At 35.7% G+C, this 26,701-nt stretch overlaps 1 protein-coding gene across 9 annotated transcripts; it reads left to right on the top strand.

The window, feature by feature from the left end:
* Positions 1 to 408: 408 nt before the first annotated feature.
* LOC132643702 (protein HESO1-like) lies at positions 409 to 22,347 on the top strand. 9 transcript variants are annotated; one of them, XM_060360241.1, is made up of 10 exons: positions 409 to 559; positions 1,519 to 1,604; positions 10,195 to 10,386; positions 10,593 to 10,769; positions 17,073 to 17,257; positions 19,035 to 19,130; positions 20,146 to 20,191; positions 20,981 to 21,087; positions 21,220 to 21,250; positions 21,400 to 21,478. In XM_060360241.1, exons 2-10 carry the CDS (start codon positions 1,586 to 1,588, stop codon positions 21,402 to 21,404), a joined length of 858 nt encoding a protein of 285 aa, XP_060216224.1. In that variant the 5' UTR covers positions 409 to 559; positions 1,519 to 1,585; the 3' UTR covers positions 21,405 to 21,478. The 9 variants fall into 9 exon arrangements, with proteins under 9 accessions (XP_060216224.1, XP_060216222.1, XP_060216215.1 ...); XM_060360232.1 differs by having other exon boundaries at positions 411 to 559; positions 21,220 to 21,321; positions 21,400 to 22,347; XM_060360235.1 differs by having other exon boundaries at positions 411 to 559; positions 10,198 to 10,386; positions 21,220 to 21,321; positions 21,400 to 22,347.
* Positions 22,348 to 26,701: the final 4,354 nt, after the last annotated feature.

The following is a 26,701-nucleotide window of genomic DNA, read 5'->3' on the forward strand; positions in this document are numbered from 1 at the left end:
AACTCACCGTAAAAAAAAATTGGACCCCATATTAACAAAATCAAGCAATATAAAAAAATAGTATTTCTTCGTTTAAATAGAAAATCAATTTCTACTTTGTTTCGTTTTAAACATGTAAAATTAATTTAATAATTTGAATTAGAATTATCCAAATCAAAATTTGGTAAAAATAAAAATAGTTTCCTTTTAAACAAGTCTTCTCTTTTAAAAAATATTAATAAATTTGCCAATTTTATATTCGTAGCAAACATTAATATAATAAAATTTTAAATACGGAACACAAACTACAATGTTATATTAATCATGTTTTGAACATAATATATATATATATATATATTTCAAAGACAACTACATATATATAAATGTATTATAATTCGAAGTGTTGAGCCCGTGCGCAATATATATATATATATATATATATATATATAGAGAGAGAGAGAGATAAAACCAAACAAAATCTAGTAGGACAGTAACTACTAAATAAAGTAAAAAAGAAAAAAAGAAAAATTTGAGAAGTCGAAAGTCGAGCGGCGGCGAGCAACCGAATCATTGGTTTCAGGTAACCCCTTTTCTTCTAAACTTTTTATACTTCACTTGATTACTCTCTATGTATCAAATATCTCGGATTATTTATCAACATCTTCTCTTTCACAATTTAAATAAGGGATCACTCGAGTCTTGAAAAAGTAGAACACGCTGATTTTACATCAAAATAAGCAGAATTTATTTATTGGTAGAAAAAAGTTGTAATTTTTGTTGATGAAAACTAAGCTATCATTGGGTATCTAAACAAGCTTTAGACCCTGTTTGGATTGACTTGCTTTTTATAGTGGTTGAGTAAGATAAAAAAATATTTTTAAACTATGTTGCTCTAACTCTTTAAAAATAGGGATAGGTGCGTGTCGGATCTGACATGGGTACAACATCAGTTTGGAGATTCCGAGCAACATAGCTTTCAAGCGCTTGTTTTTAAGCCATAATAACAAAAATAAGCCAAAAAGTCTTATAAGCCATATGTTATAAGCCCATCCAAATAGAGTGGTAATTTGGTATTTAAACAAGTTACCTGAGCAAAAGAAATAAGTTAAATGAAACCCTACCTTAATGGCCCAAAATAATATAAGATATTAAATGTAGAATAAGAATAGTAGTTATATTACTACTTTGAATCAGAAAATATATATCTGATGTTGCGCGTGCATCTGAAAGTAGTTACCGTACACTATCTTATGCGAAAAATACCTTCTGAGAAAGTTCTATCGATCGTGCTGTACTTAGTTTATCTCATGAATAGTATGTTTTTGTCCACTGTTCATAGTTACTCCTTATTCATTGTTCTATGAGAAATAGAAACTTATTTTTGTATCATTAATGTTTGTTTCTTAATTTCTTATCTTTTCTCGTTAGATTATTTTTGAACTATGAGATTTATCAGCAGCTTTTGTGCACCTTGTTGTCTGCAATTGTTATAGTTGAACCTCTCTCTCTAATCCCTTCTCATGCTGATGATGTCTGCAGGTGAAGTGCTCATTTTTATTTCAGTTTTGAATTAATGATCGTCTAAAGTTTGATCATCTTTGATACCATGGCTTTATCTATGGAAGGTTAGTATTTCATTGTTTTGCATGTTTATTTCCACTGATGAGAATGCCATCTTAAGATTACAAAAAATGAATATTACCTAAAAAAATAAAAAAGAAAGAAGGAACTGACGCTCTAACCATGTGGCAGAGATTCTCATGGTTCTTTCTTTGTCCTTTTTCTTTGTTTTTTAATTTATTTTCTATAATAAATCAGCGTACGAGCCCTTTTTTTGATACGTCGACTTTGTGTGTCTGAGACAAAGGATGATGGTTATCTTTTGTAGTAGAGAAAAATTTATTTGTGATTGTGTTTTGCTAATTTAAAGTTGTATCCTTGCGCACTAGCCTCTTTTCGTGGTTTCCCTTTTCTTTATTTTTTAATTTTTTTCCTGTAATAAATTGAGCATACAAGCCCTTTTTATACTTAAACGTTATGTGCGTGCGGAATGATCGCAGTTTGCTAATTTAGAGTTGTATTCTTGTTCACTGGTGCCCATTATTTGACTTCAGGCTTCCTTTGTTTATAATGAGAGGAAAGAGGATGGTGGCGAATTTTGAATTTTAGACTCCCTCTCCTTCTCTTTCCTTGCATATCCTTCTATGATATCTTCAATTCTGGAGAAGTTGGATTCAAAGTCATTTTCTAGTAGTCTTTGAAATCCTCATTCATCTTTGAACCCATCCTTCAAGCAAATTAGGACATCTAGAGTCTTCCTGTGACTGAGCTCCTTCGTTCTCCAAGCTGTAGACGTCCTTGGCACTACAACTGCTTTTACATCACGAGCCATGATGAAAAGTACGGGAAATTGCTTTGTCTTGTCCTTCCACCTTGTCAGAATATCATATTCATTTTCATCTACGTTATTCTTGTTCTAAATAAATTTTAGTTTGTGAAGACTAGAAGTGGAACGTCAGGATTGGGGAGAGAGTCTGTTCCAAAAATCAGTTGAAGCGAAACGATTAGAAGAACTAGAAGATGAAGTAGTAATAAAAGGTCTTACCACCTAACACTACCATATGACCTCATGCATGTCATGAGCTAATTTTGGTAATATTGATTTACATATATAATATATTTACATCTGGATCAGATTCAGGCTCTATTTAAAGTGTTATACAGAAAACCAATAACCCTCTTTAATTTATCTAACCTGCTAAATATGTAATTAAATAGATAGGAGGTATGAGCACAAAAACATGTTTTAAATTTATCGATCGTAACCCCACTTGTGGGATTACACCGGGCATGTTGTTGTATCAGGTAAAACAATTTCACTAATAAGAACACATTTTTAATAGCAGGATAATAAGTACCAAGAAGAACCTCGTTAATAACAACAGTATTTTGGAAGAAAATGATAAACTTTTCACAAAACATCCAATCTCTACAAATTATAATTGCATTAGACATCGCACAAACATATTGATTATATGTTTCAGTTAGTGGATCTTTATATTTAAATGCAAGGGATAGCATTTCAAAACCGAGTTCCATCTAGTTTGTACATCTAATTTTAACCAGTGTTGTGAAAGGCGAGCGCCTTCTCGCCAAAGGCCAGAGGCGTGGCTCTGCCGCCTTTTAGGCTGTGGCGAGGTCACCTTCAAAAGGCGCGCCAAAGGCGCTAATGGAGCCGAGGCGAGGCTCCAGTGAAGGCGAGGCGACAGTGGGGTTTTTTTTGTTTTTTAAAAAACCAATTAAAACAAGTTGAAGACTTAAATGAAACTTATTATCAAAAGAAAAACAGCTCGGCTAGGGTTTTTTTTGCCTCCTCCTCTCTTCTCCTTCAAGCTTTTCAGGTACGCTCTCTTGAGTCATTGAAGTTCTAGACTTTTAGTATCTACTATCTACTTGTAATTTTTGAATTGAAATATTTGCTAATATGTATTTGCTAGTGAGATTTTGATTATTTATATATGCAACTAAATATTTTAACTTTTTGGTATTTATTGGTGCCGCACTTCAAAAAGGCGAGCGGCGAGCGCACTTCAAAAAGGCGAGCGCCTCGCCGCTCGCCTCGCCTTAAGGCAAGGCAGGCCCTTGTCGCCTTTTGTCGCCGCGCACCGTCCAAAGCACTGATTTTAACCTTTTAGGTCTAAGTTTATGGGCATTTAAATTATGGTTTTCTTGGGTAAGAAATATTATTAACAATGAAATTAATTACATTCTTAGTTTTTCTAAATATATCTTCATCGATTAAATTAGCATATGGCATTCACATCTAATATGAAATAAACTGTGAAATTCAAACATGAATGGCTCTTCTTGTGAATGGATGAAATTGGTGAACTGCCATCTTTGTAGAAATCTTTGAAGAGACATCTTGATGATATTAAGACTTTGTTACAGACCTTAATCATTTATATCTATTTAGTGGTTGTAACATAAAAAAACAAACACACTTAATGGTTAAAATCTGAATGATTAAAAATCAACGAAAGATAAAAATTAGACGTAAAATACAAATGAACTTAATGACTGAGATTGAATGATTAAAATGAAGGCCTTCATTAAGTGCAAACAAATGAGGCCTAAAACATGTGAGAAAATTAGACAGAAGTGAATTGAGAGTAACTTTGCTTGATTATTTCCTCAAGCTACTGCTCTAAATAGTGAATATATAAGTGTTAAAATAGAAAGAATAGTTTATACTCCATATTTGGGTTAGTCAGTCCTCTCTCTCGGGAAATGGGTCATGACTAGTCACTGTTACGCAACTTATACTCCGGTGACTCTTTTCCGGTAATCTCTTAGTAAGTTATGGAAAATAAAATCTTCTTGTTAGCCTTAAAAAAAAAAGGAATCTTACTTTTAGCCGACAATAAGTCTTTCAATTTAGTAGACATTAGTGAAGATTGTAATAGATGGTTTCTTTTAATAGAACATAGTCGAAGATTCACAATCAGGATAACAATTGATGAAGAGAACATGCACCTTGTTTGCGAAGCTCTTAAACAAGCATCAATTGGGTTAGGGGACCTCTATAAGAGATGGGAAGGAAATTACAAGCATACATCTACAAGGTCTATCAAAACTTCAAAAAATATGGCAAGTTCGTAAGGATAGAGACATGGCTTGGGGATAGAAAGTACTCATTCATAATCCTGGAGTTTGATTACAACAAAGGATGGGGAAATATTGCTAACAAGATTCTTGGGGAAACAATCTAAAAGAGGGGGGGGGGGGGGGGGGGCAATCAGTTTGGAAACATTTAATCTAAAGCTTATACTAGCAATGGCCGGATCAAGTAACCTATACACAGTGGAGGCAAATAGAATCAGAATCACCACAACCATAAATTCCAACTTCCCTCTGTTCCTTTCCAACTGATCCATCGGGATTTCAATGACCCATTCAATTCGACCTCCAACCCGGAGGTTATTCAGAAATGATTATTGAATAAATATACGACTCATAGTTGGTCTCATTTAACCCCTCTCTCTCATAACTAGTGGTGACAAACGGGCGGGTTGGGTCGAATTTGGGTTGAGTTTTAATCCGCCCATATTAGTACGGGTAAGAAACGGGTTGGATAAAATTTGGGGTGGGTAAATCACAGTCTTGACCTATTTTCTTTTTTCTTTTCACGGTCTTGGCCCATACATGTTAAGATCAGACCAGTACATCATACAATATGTTGATGTGGAGAAGAGTCTTGTTGAGCTTTCAGCTAAGGCCTTGTTTGTGATTGCAGTCATTTCAATAAGAACTTGAAGCTTGAAATACTAAAGTTTTAGTAGTATATGAGCACGAATCATTAGCATTGTTTATTGCAGAGTCTCTTACAGTGTAAGTCATTTTGTAGAGCTTCTGCTTTGGAAAGTTATTCTTTAACAGCTGTCCCCAAAAAAAAATAAAAAAAATTAGTAGTCCCGTGAGGCTATTTGAATGCCAAACATTTCCTGAATAGGGAAAACCATGCTATAGCATGTCAAATTGAAGTTATTACTATCCAAAACAATTGGATGTTTCATAATTCTTAGTTATGTATGTTAAAACAAAAAGTCTTAGGATAAATTAAGAAGGTGCAACTCTTCTAGATCTATAAAACATTTTTACTCTGGAAAATTGTGTCTAAGAGTTCGGGAAAATTCTCCTTGCTTCTAAGAGTTTGGAGAAAAGTCTACTGGTAGTTAAACCATGTGGTCAACCCGTATTTTATCCTTAAATACTCATATTCCTACGGGTAATTACCCACTTAAAATGTCACTCATCCAACCTGCTAAAATATGGGCGGGTTGAAAAAATATGGGTTTATTTTGCCAGCCCTACACATAACCAATTTTCATTTGGCCTCCTATCAGGGCAAGAGGCGACTTGGGTCAAGGCGGGGAATGGTTTTGAATGGTTGAAGACTTTCGTTGGAGTGGTGTACTCTAGTCATAGGCGAACTAAAATCGAAACATAGATGTTTAGGGCTTTTAGAATTCCTTTGCATATTTGGTTGGTAAATACCAATGTTTTGGAGAGGGAGAGGTGATAAAAAGCAACGAGGGCCTGCTTCACAGAGCGAGAAACGAGAAACGAGAAACGCTCGCCTTTTTGAAGTGAAGCGCCAATTAATGCAAAAAATCAAAATATATAAATAACCAAAACTTCAATAGCAATAACATGTTAGCAAATATTTTAATTCAAAAACTAAAATTAGATAATAGATACTAAAAGTCTAGAACTAGATAGTCAATAATTCATAAGACAAGCAAATCCAAAACTAAATTAGAAACAAGGTAGTTGGACTAACCGAAAAAGGAGTTGCTGTTGGAGAAGAGAAAGGAAAGAAAGAAGAAAGAAAGAAAAAAGATCTCAAAAAAAGAAAGAAAAAAGGAGAAGCAAGTACCTGAAAACCCTGGCTTTGGACTGAAAATCGTTGAGGAAGAACCAAAGAAGAAGAAGTTGCATAGGGGTCTGCCCGAAAACCCTAAAGAATTGAGATTTGCATTCTAGTTTTTGCGTTTAAAAGTCTTTGTTTTCTTATAAAAAGGCGCCGCTTCTCGCATCACCTCTTCTAGCCGCCTCGACGTTTCTTACTGCTTTTCAGAAAACGTCTTGCCTCAGAGCAAAAAGCTCTAGGTCCCTGCTTCGCCTCGCCCTACGCTTTAAGTGCTGAGGCGAGCTACTTTCAAAATACTAGTAGATACTTTTCGGACTATGATAGATCTGGTGGGTGGTTTTAAGGGGGGGGGGGGGTCATTGACATTGACAAAGACATTAATAACCATATCTATTGTGCTGGTATTGGCTCTGATTTAGAACCAAGAGACAAGGTTAAGTTGGAGGCAGCGGAATGGAAATTCAAAATTGCTATTTTGAATGATTCTCATGTCAAGCTCTCAGTGGTCGAAAAAAGGGCCATCCACGACGATGAGGAAGGGGTCGGTTGGTCGAAGAGTAGGCCCCTCGAGCCACTCAAACCCCTCAGTTGTTCCATTAGTCAATTAGTCAATGGGCACATGGGGGGAGTCAATTCAGGCCAAATTTTGAAAAGAGGACACCTTTCAATAACTAGGACATTCTTTGCAAATGGACCCAACAACCTAACAAGTCTCTAGAGTCCGCGAACTTAAAATCTCTAATGGGCCAATTAACTGACTGAGATTATTATACAAAAGGCTGAAAAAGCAAAGCTACAGTGAGAGAAAAGGGTAAAATGAAATGCAAAGCAATTGGGTCGGTTCATGATTCTCCCCACCATACAAGTCTCTAATACCTCTATTGACCCAACCAAATCTTTATTGAGCTCAAAGCCCTTCAGCTAAACATAAAGACACTTGTGAGAGAAGAGGCCACGTCTCAGCTTGACTGTGATGCCGATGATGAAGAGCACAACAGTACAACCATGCCACCATTCTACCATCTTCAGAGTTAGACTTCTTACGAATAAGTGGCTTTGACTTAGACTTCTTTCCTCCGTTCCATAGCGACAATTTCTCTCTTCCTTGCACGAGAAGTTCTCACACAGTCAACAGTTAGTTCAGAAACCTATATTTATAGAGATGTCAAAGTGGGCCAAACTAGTCATGTGCAAAGCATTTGGGGTCAATGTGGCGGGATTCAAACATTAGATCCAATTTTAAGGATGGAGCAAAAAACAGACAATTTTATTGTAGCAGCAGAAATCTGGGAAAGGGGCTAGGAAGAAATCAAGAAGGAAAGGGAAGAGTTAAGTCCAGGAACAAATTTGCTTGGTGAACTATGATGGTCGAGACCACTAAATTCAAGTTCTTTTTTTGATGAAAGTTAAAATTCTCAGTTGGAACATTGGGGGGTTAAATAATAATGGTAAGAGGGACCCAATGAAATCTCTAGTTCGCAAATGGAAAACAAGAATTCTATGCCTACAAGAGACGGATTGAGAATTTGTCTTTTAAACCCAGCGAAGGCAAGACCACTAGGTGATTTTTCCTCACTTACCTTGGTGGGCAGAGTTACCTGGTACTTATGTTGGTGGGAGGTAGCAGATACTCCGTGAAATTAGTCGAGGTGCGAGCAAACTGCCCTGAAAACCACAATTATAAAAAGTTGGTCTTCGAACCTGGCTAGACAAATTTGGTGCTCAAGATGGAAAACTGGGTTTAGCTTAAGGCAAACGACAACAAGAGAGTTATTGTTCTGTGGGACAATGCAAGGGGTCCTCAATTTTTGTACAAGAGAGCAAACATGTAGAGTTTATGTGGTGCCCTCACACAGATCTGGAGTTGGAAGTTTTTTGGCATGAGCTCGTGGCAATAAAGGGTATATGGAATGAAAACTGGGAGAATGAATGACCTATGCTAGAGGTATATGAACTAAAAGAAGATCTCATTTTAAAATTTAAATACAAGTAAAAGTGATAAGTTACAATAAAGATAATTAATTAGAATAAAGAATAGAACAAATGTATCAAAATTGTCAAAAAATTAACAAAACTTGAGCAGGTTGAACGTTGAATTTCAAATTTCAAAATCTTAAATTCTAAATCTAGAGCTAAACATTGAAACTTGAAGCTTGAGAATTGATACATGTAGGAGAGATTGAGATGGGAAGAACATAAGTTAGATGTGTGAAAAAATAACTTGGAGGGGGATTTATATAGTTTTTAAGTGTAATGGCAAAATTGTCAATAACACCCAAGGGTGTGGCCTAGTGGTCAATGAAGTGGGTTGATAATCATGAGGTTTCCGGTTCAAATCCCAGCGGAGGCAAAACACTAGGTGATTTCTTTCCATTTGTCCAAGCCTTGATGGATAGAATTACTCGGTACCTATATTGGTGGGAGATCGCAGATACCCCGTGGAATTAGTTGAGGTGCGGGTAACTGGGCCCGGACACCACAAATATACAAAAAAGAAGGTGAAATTGTAAATAAATTTAATTTAAAAATAAAAAAAGTGAAAAAGGGGGTGACCAATGGACTGAAAATGGCTACCTTTTGTTCCCTATCCGGTCTTGGTTTATCAACCAGTCCCTTTGTGGCCCTATTTTCAGGATTGGTTCCCTGGGCCGACCCAGCCAAGTTGCGTGATTTAGATTAAACTACTGTTCGTTTGAACCAACTTAGTTCTTTTATTTGCTTGCTAGATGGAAGTACAGTTATTCTTGCTTTGAGATGTCCATATGATGTTTTTTTTTTTGCAATAGGTAAGATGTCACTCCAATGAAGTGGTGGATGCTTTTGTTGAAAATATTCTTTAGGAATTAGGGGTAATATGCCATTGGCAGAACCTCTGCTCATAGAACCCTGTTGTAGCCTATCCCTTGCATATAGAGGAAAATGGAAGAAACCAAATGTAGATGCTGAACTTGACAAATCAAGTAGAGCATAGAGCTCCACCTGTGGAAAGTTTCGGTGTTTGCGTGCTAGGGAGTATATATATGTTGCTTCATGATTGTTACTATTCACTGGAAACCAAATGACCGAAGTTAGTTCCCATGTTCTTCAACATTCCTACATAAATGTTCTCAAATAAGACTGGCATTCTCCGCTGCCAACTAAGGCGTAAATACTGTGTTCAGCTCCTTGGGTAGTGGGCGGGAGCTTGGGATGACAAAATTGATCTATATAGTTGAGAACTTGAGAGCCAACCTCTTATACTCCAAGGACAAGGTGCAAGGATTACAGATAGTTCCTACTGAGAAATATTAATATATTTTATCAGCTGAAGGTTCCTTGGGATTCACTCTCTAATCGAGAGAAAAAAATTATTGCTGAAAATTTGAACTGCTGCTGTTTGCATTGCAGTGAATGCGCGTGGCTAATTTTGAAGTTATGCACAGCACCAAAAGAAAAGAGAGCAAAGAAAAGAAGAGAGTGCTCTTTGTAATTGAAAGCTTTGTATTAGATACAAATTTTGCTAAATGATTGTCGTTGAAACCACAGGTCTAAAAGTTGGCCCATATAGTGCAATCATCTCATGGATTGCGCTTTCTTTAGGGGATAAACCTCTGCTGATTGAACTTGTATGATGATATTGAATGCATTGATGATTTTGGTCGTACTTTTATCACCTTTTGGTGAAAATTCTACAGCTTCTGTTGGCTGACCTATTTATGATTGAGTTACTGCTCTTTCTGTGAATTTTTTTTTATACTTCAACTTGCAATTGAAAATGTCATTAACTAATATAACTATGATAGTAGTTTTGTGTACGGAAGCACAACAGCGTGAGCAGAAGCAGAGGAAGAAGTACACAGCCACCTTAGAACAATTATCGGCATTTGAGGTATTGCTTGATGAGGTTTATGTGGATCTTCGCCCTAAACCAAGCGATTATGATGTTCGAAGAGATTTGCTTCGAATCTTTAATGAAATAGCAATGGAGATTTATGGTAATTGAATAACATTTCCTTATTATGCTATTTGAATTTCGTAATCTTTTGATGTCTATATAAAGTCCCACAATGTTCATCAATTTGTCAGGCTGCTACTATTTCATTGTTATAAGTAGTAGATGGTTGGGGGGGGGGGGGGGGGGGATTAAAAGTTTCAATCCATAGCATAGTGCCATACTCTTACTACACGTTCTTTGTTTCAGACTATTCTGCTGATGCTCCTGTCATCGAGGTGTTTGGATCATTCTCAATGGATCTATTTTGTGCTAAAAGTGACTTGGATCTATCTATCAACTTCACCGACAGAAAAGTTAACATTACACGGGAGAAGAAGATTCAAACTCTGAGGAAATTCGCAAAAAAGTTTTATCTACTTCAAAGTAACCTTTGAACTTGTTCTCAACTTTCTATGATTTTCATGTATATTGGTCCTTCAAGAGTCTTGTAATCCTAAATGTCATCATAGTGAGGGATGAGTAAGTTAAGGAAGGACTTTGAAAGCAAGTATTTACTGTTTGTATTGGTAGGCTTTGGATGGCAATATGGAATTGTGGTGCATTGGCCATTATGTGATGCCTTTTTATAGTATACTAGTGGCGGCACCTTAAGGGCTCTTTGTGGAATTTCCTCAGATGCTAGTCTTAGTTTAATTAGGTTTTGGTTTGGGGTGGGGACGGGGGTGGGGGGGGGGGGTTGTGTGTGTTGGGGTGCTTAAACATGTGTAAGGAGATAGGGAGTATTTGAGTGGTGGTTTGTGAGATTTGACTTGCCTAAGTCCGCTACACTAGGTAGAATATCTAGGGTGGTTTCTCTTAGCAATTTATTAATACTAGGTTCTTATAATAATTTCTCTACCTCCAAGTCAGTTAGATGTTTTAAACTTTAAGCTTCTAGAATCAATTTTTTTTTTTTTTTGACTTCTTGAATCAAATTCTTAGATATGAAGTTTTTTAAATATCCTAGAACACCCATCACTTATGTAATTAAGTAGTCATTTAATATTATTGTTACCATTATTAGAATTATCAATATTATTATTATAATATACATATCAATAATGAGTAGTTGAAAATTAATAATTTGTTACTTTTTTTATGTGAAACTCTCTGTACTTGTTTGAGAAAGTAATATATCGAGAAACATTTTTATCAAATTCTTATTGTTAACCTAATTTCAAAAATTTATTCTTATCATATCATTATATTCCTAAGACCCTAATATGATTATCCTTGTAATGTTATTGTCTCCTTACTTTGCGGAGTTCCATATGTTACTCCAATGACAATTAAAGCATGCTCAGGGTAGGGGTATTACACTCTCCCTCCTAAGAAATTCGGTCCCCGAATTTATTCTTGTCCTCCTAAAGGCTCGGAGTGTTGCGGGCATCATATCCTCAAGTCATCCTCGACTTTCCAAGTTGCTTTTTCAGCTGTGTAGTTCTTACATACCTTTATTTATACTATATTCTTCAAACGTAGTTTTCAGTTTTCACACTTGATGATCGACTATAGCCACTGGGTCCTTCTTGTAAGTCATGTCCTTTTCCACTTGTATGGTAGTTCACTGTTTCAATCCATGCAATAATCTCGTAAGGACCAATGAACCTCCAATGTAACTTGCCCTTCTTATTCAACCTCATATCTCATTTCATGGGCGAACTTTTAAGGACACTTTATCTCCAATCCTAAACTCCAACTCTCGCTTCTGCGAAAGACTTTTGTCTGCTTTGTGTTGAGATCTAATTGCATGCTCGAAACTTGCTAAAATATGTTATAAAAGAGTGACGTGAAAAATAGCTTTGTGAACCTATAGTAACCCAACAATCTCTTCATTACATACCTTTGCTTCCTTAGTGGTACTACCATTCATCTTACAGATAAAGAGTATGCTAACTAGGTTAGATGGACAACTTTCAGCCTTGCCACATCATGTCCAATAAGTGCATGTCATATTTTGTCATGACATTGATGATAACTCATTCATGATATTCTTGTCAGAAGCACGTGACTTGGTTTTCTCTTGATCATAACTGCTTGCATACAATATTGGGTTCTCACTCTTACAAGCCTATGTCAAACTTACTGTATTAGAGTTTATCGTCTCTTTGTTATAACTCATAGTTCCTTGATGAGGAGGTTACCATTACTTATCCTTGTAACATGCTGGTCCCAGTGTTGTTAAAAGCGCCACTTCATCACTTTAAGCGATGAAGTGAGGTGAAGCGGACCTCCAACGCTTCCTGTGACTGAGGTGACTCGGGATGAAGGAAGCGATCTCTTCTTTGACTTAATTGAGAAGCGGTGCAGCATGTGCAGCGCTCGCCTTTTTCTTTTCTATTTTGGAAAGATCGAATTCTAAAGAAGAAAAACAAAAGGGTTCGCTGACCTATTTAGAAAAATTAAAGTTCTGCTTGCTTCGACTTTCTTCAGCTACTAGGGTCCACGACTTCCTTTACCTTTCCTTTTGCTGTGCGCTGCTCTTCTTCCTCAAACTCCAGGTATGCTTCTGTTGTGTTCACCGCTGCTGCTGCGTTTTTTTTTGTTTGTTACTTTTTCTTCTTCGTCTTTTCTACGGTGTTCATTGCTGTTGCTGTGCTTTTTTTTTTTTCTTTTTCTTATCTTGTCATTCTTCTTCAGCTTTTGTTTTATTTCTTTGTTTTTCTTTTTTCCGGTTTGTCAATTTAATTGAATTTTAGATTATTTCTATTTCTTGTTTTCGGTTTGTCATTCTGTCTTATTCTTTCCGTTTTGTTTCTTCTGCTGTGTAGTCTTCTTCTCTTTGTTCGTTAATTATTCTATTTCTTCTTGTCTTTTTTTAATTAGTTCTTCTCTCTGTTTCTTTATTTTATTATTATATTTCATTGATTTGTTTTCTCTTAAAAACTATTTTAAATGGCATTCTTCGATGAAAAGAAAGACCAAGCTTAGGCTCATGGGTGCAAAGTTAGGGAGAAAGATATAAGCTCAATTCGTGACTAGATTACTAAAGGTGGAATTTATCATCACAAACAACATCTCATTGGTGCTAATAGCAATGCCATATCTTGTCCAAAGTGCTCAGAACATGTGAAGGAAGACGTGAGAAAGTATATTGAGGAAAAGATGAAATAAAACATCAAATGATGAACCATCAAGCATTTGTTTTTTTTTATTTTTTTATTGATAAGGTAAATAATTTTATTGACAATTGGGAAAATCCGTATACAAAGCCATATACCAAAATGAAAGAACCTACATCAAAATAAGGTTCTCAACAAAAGAGATCCAATCCTCTATACAAATAGGGACTTTGTAAGTACACCAAAAAGTAACTAGAGACATGACACTCCTATGCAATTTTGCAAAATCTTGTTACACCCCATCAAATGCCCTCCTATTTCTTTCTTTCCAAATCACCCACAAGATTGCTAAGGGGACAACGCTCCATGCTCTTAGGGCTTCTCATTCCCTTCCTATGAGTCCAACTTTGCAAAACCTCCTTAACTGTACCCGGCATCACCCATTGCACCCGAAACAAATTGAGGGTTACCCTCCATAATCGATTAACCTTACAGTGTAAAAGAAGATGATCAACATTTTCACCTGTGCTCTTACACATAAAACACCAACTGACATGGATGATCCTCCTCTTTCTCAGATTCTCTGCAGTTAAGATCGTGCCCCTAGCTGCCAACCATACAAAGAAGCACACCTTCCTTGGTGCTCTAGGAATCCAAATAGCGTCATGGGGGTACATTCATCTCTCACAAGTAGCTTCTTATAAAAAGAGCTCACCCTGGAAATTCCATCTCCACTCTCCTGCCATCTCCAAACATCCAGTAAGTTGTTTGGTGTGACTAGCCCATACAAAAACTCAATCAAATTATGACATTCTTCCATCTCCCAGTCTTGGAGGTTCCTTCTGAATCTTAAGTCCCAATGAAAAAACCCCCCTTGTGATGCTTTGAAGGAATCTCAACTCCTATTTGCTCTCTAAAGTCTAGGTGTTTAGTTAGTCTTTTTAGTTGGCATTGTTTTGCCCCTGTAAACAATGTGGGTAACTTTCTAGATTTTATCAGCTCCTTTTCTCTAGTTCAGTAGAGATAGGATATCTTTAGATTGTTCTACAGGTTTTGCCAAGCCTGCCAGCTTTTCCCATCTGTAACCTTGCATCTTCTTGATGTTTTACTAATGAATTTTATTACTTTACCAGAAAAAACCCCCCTTGTGAGACCTATAAGTTTGTTGGACTGTTTGTGACTAATCTTGATGATGAGGATGATAATATGGAAGAAGGTGAAGCTAATGATTTGCTGCTTTTCTAAAAAACACAAAAAAGGGGAAAGGGAAATATTCTTCAAGTTGTGGATCTACCAGAGATTTTACGCAGAATCCAAAGGATGTGTTTAGGGCAAGGAAAAGCAGTGGAAGTCAGATGGATGTTGTCAAGAAGATTTTGAGGATTCGTGGAGTTACAACGTTTGCATGATGGATGTATGATGCAGGGATCCCTTTAAGTCGTGTCAATTATAATGGAACTTTTTCAGCCTTCATTGAGGCCGTAGGCCAATATGGTCCAAGAATGAAGGTCCCCACTTATTATAAAGTTAAAAGTTTCTTATCTAAATAAAAAGAGGTGGAAGAGACGAACAAAGTTATGGAGGAACACAAAGTACAATGGAACAAGTAGGGTGTTCCATTATCATGGATAAGTGGACAACAAGAAATGGAAAAATGATTATCAACGTGTTAATTCTCCAAAAGGAAGTTTGTTTCTTGAATCAGCCAATGCTAGCGACTTCTACTGGTTCCACCAAAATGTTCTCCTTGTTTAAGAAAACTATAGAGAAAATTGGAGCAAATAGGGTTGTTCAAGTTGTTAAAGATAATGCTAGTGAAAATGTTAAAGCAAGTGATATGTTGAATGGAGTGTACCCGCACATTTATTGGACTCCATGTGCAACTCATTGTACAAACTTGACGTCTGTTAACTTTTTCAAGGAAAAATCCTTCACTATAGTTCTTGCGATTGACGAACACGCTCCTCTGCTGCCTAGGAAGATCCATTTAAAATAGTGTGGTTGAACAATTACAAGTGCCTAGATGAAGCCCATGGAGTTGGGAACCACCAATTGGGAAAAGAATCCCGTACAGCTACAAGTATTTGCCTATTAAGCCATTAATAAAATATCATCTGCAAATAGTATGCACGACAGAACCTCATCTCATATACTATCGTTTAGCTCATCCATAATTAGGTTAAGCAAGTAGGGTTTTCTAGGTAGATCTCTAGGTAAATGGTTATGGAAGCTCCTCTATATTCTTTCTGCTATTCTCATGCTTGTGATAAATCTTTCGTACGTATTTGTGTTTGTATATTACCTTTGAATTCCTTTCTCGTCCTGTTCCGGCCAAAAAACTTTTCTTAGCATTCTATCATATTTTTTCTCCGAGTCAATAAATATCAAACCATTTAATTTTATGTCAATCCCAAATTAATTATCAGCTCTATGATCCTTCTATCTATTCAGCTTTATTTAGGTCCATGTGCAGTTAGAGGAGTTATCGTTGTTAGGTTATGTGTATGCTGGCCTCCAACCTACGGAAACCATCTTTTTTATGCGGGCTTGAAGTTGACTATGCTTTTGCAGAATTCACATGTGCAAAGTTTTCAGTGAATACCCGAAAAATTTAATAGCTCAATAAGTTAAGAAAATTAGAAAATTGCAATATTGCCAAAATAACAGACTATTGCCGTTCTGATTGCAGCTTTTTGCTCCACAATATTTCCTTGTAGTGGATGATTTATGCTTCACGTGGAACATTCTGATTTTCTGATGAATGGTCAAACTGCTGAACTTCTTTTACTTGCACATGTGTATGTGTGCCTATATTCTAAATATATCCATCAGTGAAAAGATAAATATCTGTCATAAGATAGACATTACCATTCTCAAAAAAAAAAAAAAAATGTCTCTCATAAGATAGTTGTTTTATTAATTTTTTTTTTGAGATGTTTATTTAAATATATATCTTATGGTCATTTTCAGTGAGAAGTCTATTTTGTTTGGTTTATTCATGGCTGTTTAGGAGCTCTTTTCTTGGATCGATGCTTGAAGAACTTTGTGCTAGGAAAATTGTCCCTCTGTTTTCTTCTTTAGCCCGGTCAGATAAATATATTTTCGTGTTCAAATAAAGAACATAGCAACGTATTTAATTTAATAAAATTTATATATTCAAATTCAGTAAAAGTCTAGGGATAAAGAATAGAAGATATGGAGCAGTAATGAAGCAGTGGAAGGGATCCAGCCGGCATTGGGGACATGTCTGGAACTATACTCACAGGGCTGATGCAATGTGCATTAAGTTATTCAACAAAACCCCCATCATCTACGGGATCTCAAATATTTAAAATGTTAGAGATAGAAAGCTCTATATGCAGTGACCAATAGATAGACCTTGATGCATTTGCTGTAATCTTGCACTGATATGAAGTAACTTCTTTGAAACCTCTATAAAAACATACATATATAGATATATCTTATAAAAGATAAAAGACTTTGGACTTCGTTTCTGGTGTTCAAGTAACTTTTAGATGCTCATCCTTAGAAGTTGATCACATTGACATGATAGTTAAAGCATTTTGTATGGTTATAGATTTCTATTAATTTTTTCGTGGTTCTGATATTTAAAATTCTGCCTCAGGGAATGGTTTCGTTTATGGTGTCATTCCAGTTACAACTGCCAGGGTGCCAGTTCTCAAAGTTGTTGACCGAGGAACTGAAATTGAATGTGATATATCAGTTGAAAACTGGGATGGGATTTCAAAATCAAAGACAATTTACATGATTGGTGCCATTGATGAACGTTTTGGGAAATTGAGCTTCTTGGTAAAATATGCTTGTCGTCTCGTACACACACACACGCGCGCGCACGCGTATATATAATATATACACGAGAGTTTCAGCTTCCTTTGTTCAGGTCAAAGGTTGAAGGATCAAGTTAAGGATCACATTACATATTGCAATATATTATGAATATCTTTCTTTCCCTGATAGGTTATAGTATCCTGGATATATATATCACAAGAAAGTTTCAGCTTCCTTTGGACAGGACAAAGGTTGAAGGATCAAGGATCACATTACATATTGCAATATATTATGAATATCTTTCTTTCCCTGATAGATTATGGTATCCTGGGTTGGGAGTCCTTCCAAATGGATGGAGCCTTGGCATGAGGTCCTACATTTGTGATCTCATACATATACCTGGGAATCAGGAATATAAGAAAATGAAAGAACCTTCTGTTTTTCTTTTATTTGGATCTTTTCCTAAATATCTGTCCTAGTTTGGCCTCTCCATGCATCTCCTTAATGAAAGTGGTATATCAGTTGGAAAGTCTGACTAACCCACCCATGTGACATCCACCTGAAAGCATTATGGTCAAAACTACGGACAACTTCTCAGCAGAGGTTACATCCCTCCCACGGGCAGAACACTGGTTGCATGCACCGACGCCCCTCATTGACGATTACCCCCACTTCTATGCTTTAGTTTCTTATTCCTCCCTTTCCTGGGTTACTTTCTGGATCTCATATTCTCAGTCCCCCCAGTTTCTCCACTTTGCCTCCTTCAGTTATTTTCCCATTCACACGCTAGGAAATTGGGTGAATTGGTAGAACTCTGGAAAGAAAGCAAAATGCGTATACTTTGCCTCATTTTGCAAAAGGATCCTGATGTGAAGGCTCCATGATCCTTTTAAACTAATGCCCCAATTATATGTGGAGGAAATTTCGAAGTTGAGAATGAGCTTTCATATGTTGCAAACTTGCTAATTTTTGGAGTTATTGCTTTGTCGTTTTGTCAGAACTTCAATAGAATTTCTCGTGCGCGCAATCTGGGTTAAGAGGTTAGAGGACTTTGAGTTCTAGAACTCGTTTTCTATATGAAAGAAAGCAATAAATATGTGGCTTGTATAAGTGTCTGTTCATAATCCATAAAAGGAAAAGAGAGCTTTTATGTGTGCTAAGAATTGACAACACACAGATGAAGCTTAATAATCTGCTTTTTTCCTCTTTCTGGGCTCAATTTTTGGAACAACTTGTCTAGATGATAGCACTGCTGTAGATTTTATCATTCAGTTCCTTTATCAGCTTAATCTAATAAAAAATCAGTTCTACACATATACGATCTTCATGGACATCTTTTCAGTTTAGTTAAATACATGTATTTAACTAAGCAGTCACATGTATGAGTTGTCTTCAGTTTTCAGTTTAGTTAAATACATTCAGTCCCTCTCTTTTCTCTTCCTTTCCTTTTCTCGATGTTGAGCAATCGTTTCTAATGCCTCAAATTTGACCTGAATAAGTCAAGTAGAGTGCACAAACTATTGATCTTAAACAGTTTAATTCTTTGATGTGACACGTGTTGGCTGTGTCACCTTTGTTTGTGATTGCGATTCTCTTTTCGGACTTGTCCAATCTCTAGACCCATAATTTTCTTTGGGATAGATATCCCTTATGAAACCATGTACGGCAGTGTTAAATAGAGCAGATACTTGGGTGTGTTTGTTTACATGCAATGTTCAATGTTTTTCACTAAAAAGAATGTTTTGCATCTTTACTTCACATTTTCTGTTGTTAGATCTCATGAATTTTCTCTTTGCAGATGAAATCATGGGCGAAAGCACAAAATATTAACAGTGCAAAGGATCAAACATTGAATTCTTTATCTATAATACTCTTGGTTGCTTTCCATTTGCAGGTATGCTTTTCAGGACAAGTTCATCATTTGCAGAAACCCTTGAATTATCATTATTTTTCTCTTTCCTCGTTCTCTGTGGCAGACCTGAACGTTTTGTTTATCATGTTCTCAATTCAAAATTCCCATGTTTTCTTCATGTTAAAGAAACTTTAGGTGTCGAGCATATTTAGTTATTCTTTTAGGATGTTTGGCAGATGTGTTTTTATCTCCGCCTGTTAGACCTTCTTACAGTTAATTATGATAAGGGCTTCTGAATCTTGAACATGCTAATGCATCCCACAAATTGTCATGTTGCTTGTAAACAGTATAGGACCTTGATACGGCAAAGTAGGGAAACAAGTAATAACTGGATGGGCTAAAACTAATGGGGTGATGAATATGTCGGGCATGGATGGATTCGAAGCCTACTCATTTTCACCATCTTTTCGCCTCTACTACGACTTTTCTCATAGGAAATGGAGATGGGAAGGTGACATCAACCAACTTTTCCTTTTTGCTAGCATTTTTAATCTAGAATCAACTTGCTGATCTTTCTTCATGCAGACGTCAAAATCATTTTATTTGGGCTCATGGGGTTTGGTGTGTTTAGCAGATATATGTTTGCCTTTTGGCATAACTATGTTCAATTTCTAGAGATTCTTTTTAAAACATTTTGGAGGACCCAGATGTTGTACCAACCTATTTAAATGTGGGTGCATGAAAAGCAAAAAAGGGTGTCAGTGCTTGGCTTGGATTTGATTATTTGCTTAAGTACTGGGTTCCCTCACTTCCCTATTAGTTGCTATGTTTTCTTCACTGCCGTATTTCCTTTTTCTAACTAATTTGATATGCTGCACTTGAGCCGAGGGTCTTTCGGAAACATCCTCTCTTCCTTTTGTGTGTGTATTCCTGATCCTTATCAAAGTATAATTAGATCTTTGAATATTTATCTTACGACTCTAGTTGTTTTATTACATAGATTAGTTATGAATTTTTTCTCATCATCACTTACTCGGCATAATCGAAAACTTTGCAGACACGAAATCCACCCATACTGCCTCCATTTTCCGCCTTATGCAGAGGTAAAACTTTGACTTATTACATTTTGAGTTTCCCATAAATCTATGTAGACTAGTTAATTCTGGTTGAAATTTCTCAATCCATCATAAAGGGCAATTAGAATCTTTTTGGACTTCAGCATGTTTCTTTTGAAGATCTAGCATTTGATTTAGTACTTGCTTTGTTGTTAAATAGTACTAGTTTACCATCACTAAAACAATATCATGTTAGTTTTACTTCTGGCATTTTAGTTTTGGTATTAGACGTATGATGCTATGTGCTGACTGATAAAGTGTTGTGTGAAAGTTAAAACTGTGAGATCGGTTTTGTATTTTGTTGTGGCATATTCAGAGCTGTAAACCACTGTCAAGTCACATCCATGGCGAGTGTGGTGCCATCACAAAAGTTAAAGTTACGGGAAAAGAGGTCATATTTAGAGGCTTTTAATTAGGAGGCAAAGGTTTTTCTGATCAATCAGTAGAACGTATGCAAGTGCTTGTTCAGATATGAGGATCGCAGATTGTCATCTTTGAGGAAAACCATAATGTTTTTCCCTCTTGGTGCAGCCGTTAGCCAGAAGGGAAGATACACCAAAATTTTTAATGACAAACATTCATTAATAATTGACCTTGTTGAGTTCAGGATATAGGTAATATGAATATGTCATTCTTGTGCATTATTTCAGGCATCTCTTTTTAGTTATTAGGCATGAAGCTGTCTCGTTCTTTCTATTTCCAAGTATTGTATCCAACTTTTAGTTTTTGTTTGACTTGGTCACTGATTATTTTAATTTGACTTCCCATCTGTGCTAGATGTTAATGAGTCGGTAGCAGTGGAGGGGTCTCTCTGTAAGTTTTCAAACTTCGGAATAAGCAATAAAGAATCAGTGGCTGAGCTCTTTTTTTCTCTATTAAACAAGGTTGGATTTTGTATTCTCTGTTGGTATAAAATGGTTCATGTACCATGCAGGCTGCTATTTTTACATATATGCTATTTATACATAGTGTGATTTGACTATTGCAGTTTACATAGTGTGATTTAACTATTGCAGTTACTGTCAGTTGAGAAGCTTTGGTCCCAAGGTTTGTGTGCCAGCACATTTGAAGGATCTTGGATATCTAAAACATGGGGTTCTAGAGTTGGCCATATAAATGTGATTGTGCTTGGCTTCGTCATTTCTTGACATGTTCTTAACGAGCAAAAAATTTATGTTAGTTAACGGTTTTCACAGGTTGAAGATTTCGCTGATAGATCTCAAAATGTTGCAAGGGCGGTAGGAGAACCAGAAGTTAAAAAAATCTACAGCCGTATCCAGCTTTCAGTCCAATACATTTTTGATTTCTTGAATAAAAAGATTGAAGGGGACTCTTTAAGGAAGTTCCTATTTGGCCTGGATGTAGCCTCCAAGCTAGTCACAGCTGGTCCTGTAAATTTTATTACCAAAGAAATACAAGCTCGTGCTTCTGGAAACAAGGAGGTGCAATATGTTGAATGTTCAAAAGGAAATACAAAAACTGTACATGTTGATTCTATCTTGACAAAAAGCATGTCATCTGTGGAAAGTCCGGGAGGGATGCCACAAGGAAAACGGAAACGAACGGATGATTGTTTTGGGGGCACCTTCTCTGAGTGGTCAAGAAGGCAGCCAGGAGAAGGCTTATTGAGAGAACAGCCCATGCCTCACTACTTGACAAATACGCGGGAACCAGTTTTAAACAGGGAAATGATCTCAAGAGAAGCCGTGTACAATAGCCCGCCACCTGTTTCGTTTGAACCTACCTATGGAAGGATAGGATTAGCAGAACCTTCTGGTGAAGTGCATAGTAGAGAAATAATTAGACACCCAAATCTGATTGCTCCAGCTGTTCGTCATACGTTTCCGTCCAGTCAGATTTCTTACGAGCCACTCAGACTTCCTGTTGGTTATTCTAGTTCGGTTCGTGATTCTATGCATTCCTCATATTTTTTGCCCCCCGACCCTAGGAGGTTTTGATGTGTAAAGTTAAACCTAATCGTTCTCAATCAATGTAATTCCGCCTCTCTTGGTTTCTGACTTTTGTAGAACATGTGGATGTAGAAATTGAAACAGATACTAATTTAAGGGGAGCAGCCAAATGTTTAATGTACAAGAATTGAAGGTTTTTTTGGTCAAAAGAAGAATTGAAGTTATGTTGTTCTAGCCTTTTTCTTCCCTTTTCTACCTTCAAAGCTCTGATTAGTATACTTCGCAGTCTAGTTTGCCTATATTTATGAAAGTAATGAAGCACTTTTGTTGTGTCTTAGGTATTCTAGTCTGTAATCTTCTGACAAATCCTCGCACCAATTTTTCTCTGTGTGAATTATCAGTCAAATAGTGCTTCAATACTTCTGTTACATTTTGAACCTCTTTGTCACACTTCATTAGAAAAGAAGAAAGAGTATTGCGCGCACACTAAGTTGAAGAAATTTACTCGAGTTACACACTGTAGAGTTGTCATGACAATTGTGTTTTATTGTTATTTACCCTTTTGTTGTTACTAGCATCACTAGTTATTTAAGTGGGAATGCTTGCCTTTTATGTTTGATTGCACAAGATGGTTATTGATCTTATTTAACATCAGCAAGATACTAGAGAAGTTCATGGCGTTGATTCCCCTTTTTTTTTTGTCCATCCTTGTTGCTATTAAGGCCCTTGCTTTTGAGTCACCATGAAATGTGTTCACCCTTTTTATTAGGATCAAGCCTAACAATATAGCTTAGTGGCTATGATTTCAGCTTCCTATTGGGTTTGGTCTAGCTGATATCTGAAAGAAAATGTTCTACTTGTTTTTTTCTTTTTCTGTGAATATGAACTTAAAACTTTATCGTAAACTAGAGTTGGAAATATGTGTTGGATTTTAACAGTAATAAGATGTGTAATCCAGAAGGTGCATCTGTATTTCTTCAGATCCGAAAGAAAGAGTTCGAATTAGACAAGTATATTCTTGCTAACGGGTCGTTTGGTACAAAGACAAGTAATGCAGGGATTAGTAATCCATATATTAATAATGCAGAGATTGTAATGCTGAGATTATTTTTTATCAAGTGTTTGGTTCGCTGTATTAATAATTAGATATACAATGTATAATCTAAGCTTATGTTTGGTTTAAAACTGTACAAAATCTTCTTTACAATTATACCCTTGAATATTTGTGGGATTTCTATTTCATGTAATTCAAAAAGGGTTTGAGGGGTAGTTTAGTCATTTTAGGGGTCTTATCCAGGTATATTTAAACTTGGTATATGTAATCTCTTGGTTTCCTCGGTATTAGATAAGCCCTCCTATGGTGTATAAGTAATCTATATATTAGGTATGATTAAATAGAATTGAATAACCAAACATTGCATTGAATAGACTAAATTTTAATAGAAGAACTTTTTGAATTGTACAGCCTATCAAATGACTTAGTGGTTACTGAGGCGTTTTCCTGATTGCTTATCATGATGGAAATGGGATTGGCCATTTCGTTAAACCAAAAGTTGTTCAATGATGGTTGACAACTTGCGTATTGGGATGAGGAGAGGTTAAATTATTCTCAGCCATATTCGAGTTGAAAACTTTTCCTAACTGGTTGATGCATGTATACGTTATAGTATGTTGTGGGACCAGCAATATTAATTGAGGATAGGATAAGAAAGTTTTGGTCCTATCTAATTATAGTTGGCAATACTATCTCATTTGACGCAAGAGAGTGTAAATTAATATCTATAAGGATTAATCTTTCCATATTTTTGTACGCTAACCCACCCTTATTCCATTATTAAAATGTCTCAGTTTCTTTTTTGCGACGGCTATCCCGGGATATTAATTAATTGATTGATAGGACAGGACAGTTAATGTGTACAAGAAAATGCTTGCTCATGGACATGATATGCGTGAATTAACAAAGGATACGCTTTTGTTGTATGCAGTAGACCTGTCAACCGGTTCCAACCGGATCCGGACCGGGAACCGGTTAGGAAATCGGCCAGTTCCGGTTCCAAAACCGGAACCGCCTAACCGGTTCCGGTTCCAAAACCGGAACCGCCTAACCGGTTCCGGTTAACCGGTTTTAAAGTCCAAACCGGAACCGGTCCGGTTTGGATTGGTTAAAATATTTTTTTTTTATTTTTTGTATTATATATATATATTATAGTATTTATTTGTATATTATAGGTATATTTACATATGTTATATAACTTTATAATTAAAGTTTAAATATTTACTGACTAACAGCCTAACAGCAAGTCAGCAATACAGAATAGTGCTTTTCGTACACATATATATGTATAACTTACATACTATACTCTATATACTTATATAGTTATATATATATGTATAACTTAATATATATACAGCTTAATATCTATATATAGGTATAACTTAATATATATACATATCTACTATATATACAATATATACTTAATATATATACTATATATATTTATATAATATATATACTTATATACTATATATACTTATATATGTGTATAACTTAATATATATAGTATATATACTATATATACTTACTTATATACTATATACACTTACTTATACTTATATACTATATATACTATATATACTTATATACTATATATACTTATATATGTGTATAACTTAATATATATAGTATATATACTTACTTATATATACTTGTATATATGTACTATATACTATATATACTTATATTCCTAACTTAATAAAAGTAAAAATATGAACACAAGTAAATAGAAGAAAGCTCAATGAGCCATATATTTTATTCATTCTTGGATAACATTTATTTGCAAGTTGTATTTTTTTTTTAACTTGCAAATAATACATGAGTTATACAAAAATAGTAGAATAATAAAATCACCAATTTTGAACCATTTCGTTAATTTCCCCCACATCATATTCGGTCATGGAAATATCTTCAAAGTCTTCCATTTGGTCCGGTCCACTAGCTATCAAATCTTCAATTTCTTCCTCTTCGCCTTGCTCCGCTTCTGAGTTTTGGTTGCGTCGCTCCGATCTAATCCAATCTCGAATGCACACTAGTACTTGCAAGCTAAAGCCGGATAATGAATGTCTATGGTCTCCAATTTGTTGTCTTCCTTGGCTAAATGCGCTCTCCGAAGCCACGGTTGATACTTGAACCGTAAGGATATTTCGAGCCATTTTTGAAAGTACCGGATAGCTTGCCTTGTACTTCTTCCACCATGCTAAGACGTCCAAGTCATCCTTGATATCCACATTTGGCTGCATCAAATAAAAGTTAAATTCATCAAAGTTTGCAGTAGAAGAAGAAGTTGGCTGTGAATGTAAAACTTTTAAACCCGACAAGCCCTTTTTGCTACTCTGAGAAGTAGTAGGGCGTGGAGCAACGGGTGTAGCACGTTCTTCCAAACTAGAATAATGAGTAAAAACTCTTCTAAACTCATCATCAATAGCGAGATCGGCTTCAGCTAAAGATGGTTGAACTCCCTCTTCAATTTCTAAAAATGTATAAATTTGACTAACCAAATTTTTAGTATAAGACACTTTTAAACAAGGATTTAAAAGGGAACCCAATATAAATAAAGTTGGGATGGGAAAAAAATACTTCTTAAATTTGATTATCATTTCAAAAATAGCCACTTGATAATCGGGTTTATATTTATACTCTTGTAAAACTCTAGCTATTTCCGCTAAGTAGGCTAAAATTCCGGTTACCGTGGGATAGAATTGTCTAGAAAAAGCAAGAGTTGCATTATAAAAATTTTCTAAGAGTTCAATACATTCTTTAACATCTTCCCAATGCCTAAAAGTTAACCAATCCTCACTATCAATATTATACTTGTTGTGAACTTGTTGTATGAGAATCCTATACTCATATGCTTGTTGTAGCATAATGTAAGTGTAGTTCCACCTAGTCTCAATTTCTACTTGAATTTTCCTAGGTCTAAGGTTATTTTCCACACAAGCATTATTAAAATCTCTAATTCTTCCCCTATTAGCATTACAAAAAAGAAACGCAACAGCATTTCTAACTTTTTGAACAGAATCATCAAAATGCATAAGACCATCTTTAACAATTAAATTTAAAATGTGACAACTACATCTTACATGAAAAATATTTCTTAGAGGAGGGTTTATTTCTCTTTTTAAAAGACCAATTGCCTTTGTATTATTAGAAGCATTATCTAAAGCAATACAAAGTGTTTTTCTATAAATGTTAAAAAATCTCATTATAGTAGACATTGAATCGGCTAAAAATTTTCCATCGTGACGACCTTTTCCTTCGTCGTATAAAAAAGCTATAATTCTTTTTTGCATAACCCAGTTGTCATCAACCCAATGACATGTAATAGCAAAAAAATCTAAATGGTTAATACTAAGACCCAAATCAGCGGTAAGACAAACATTACAATTTAAAGAATTAAATACATGGCGCAAATAAAATCTATATTTTTTAAACAAATCTATAACATCGGCTCTACAAGTACTTCTAGGAATACCCTCAAATAACGGGTTATAACAACGTTGAATGTAAGTAACAAACCCCAAACCCGAGGGA

This window comes from Lycium barbarum, chromosome 6 (assembly GCF_019175385.1).
Source record: "Lycium barbarum isolate Lr01 chromosome 6, ASM1917538v2, whole genome shotgun sequence".
Lineage (NCBI taxonomy): Eukaryota > Viridiplantae > Streptophyta > Magnoliopsida > Solanales > Solanaceae > Lycium > Lycium barbarum.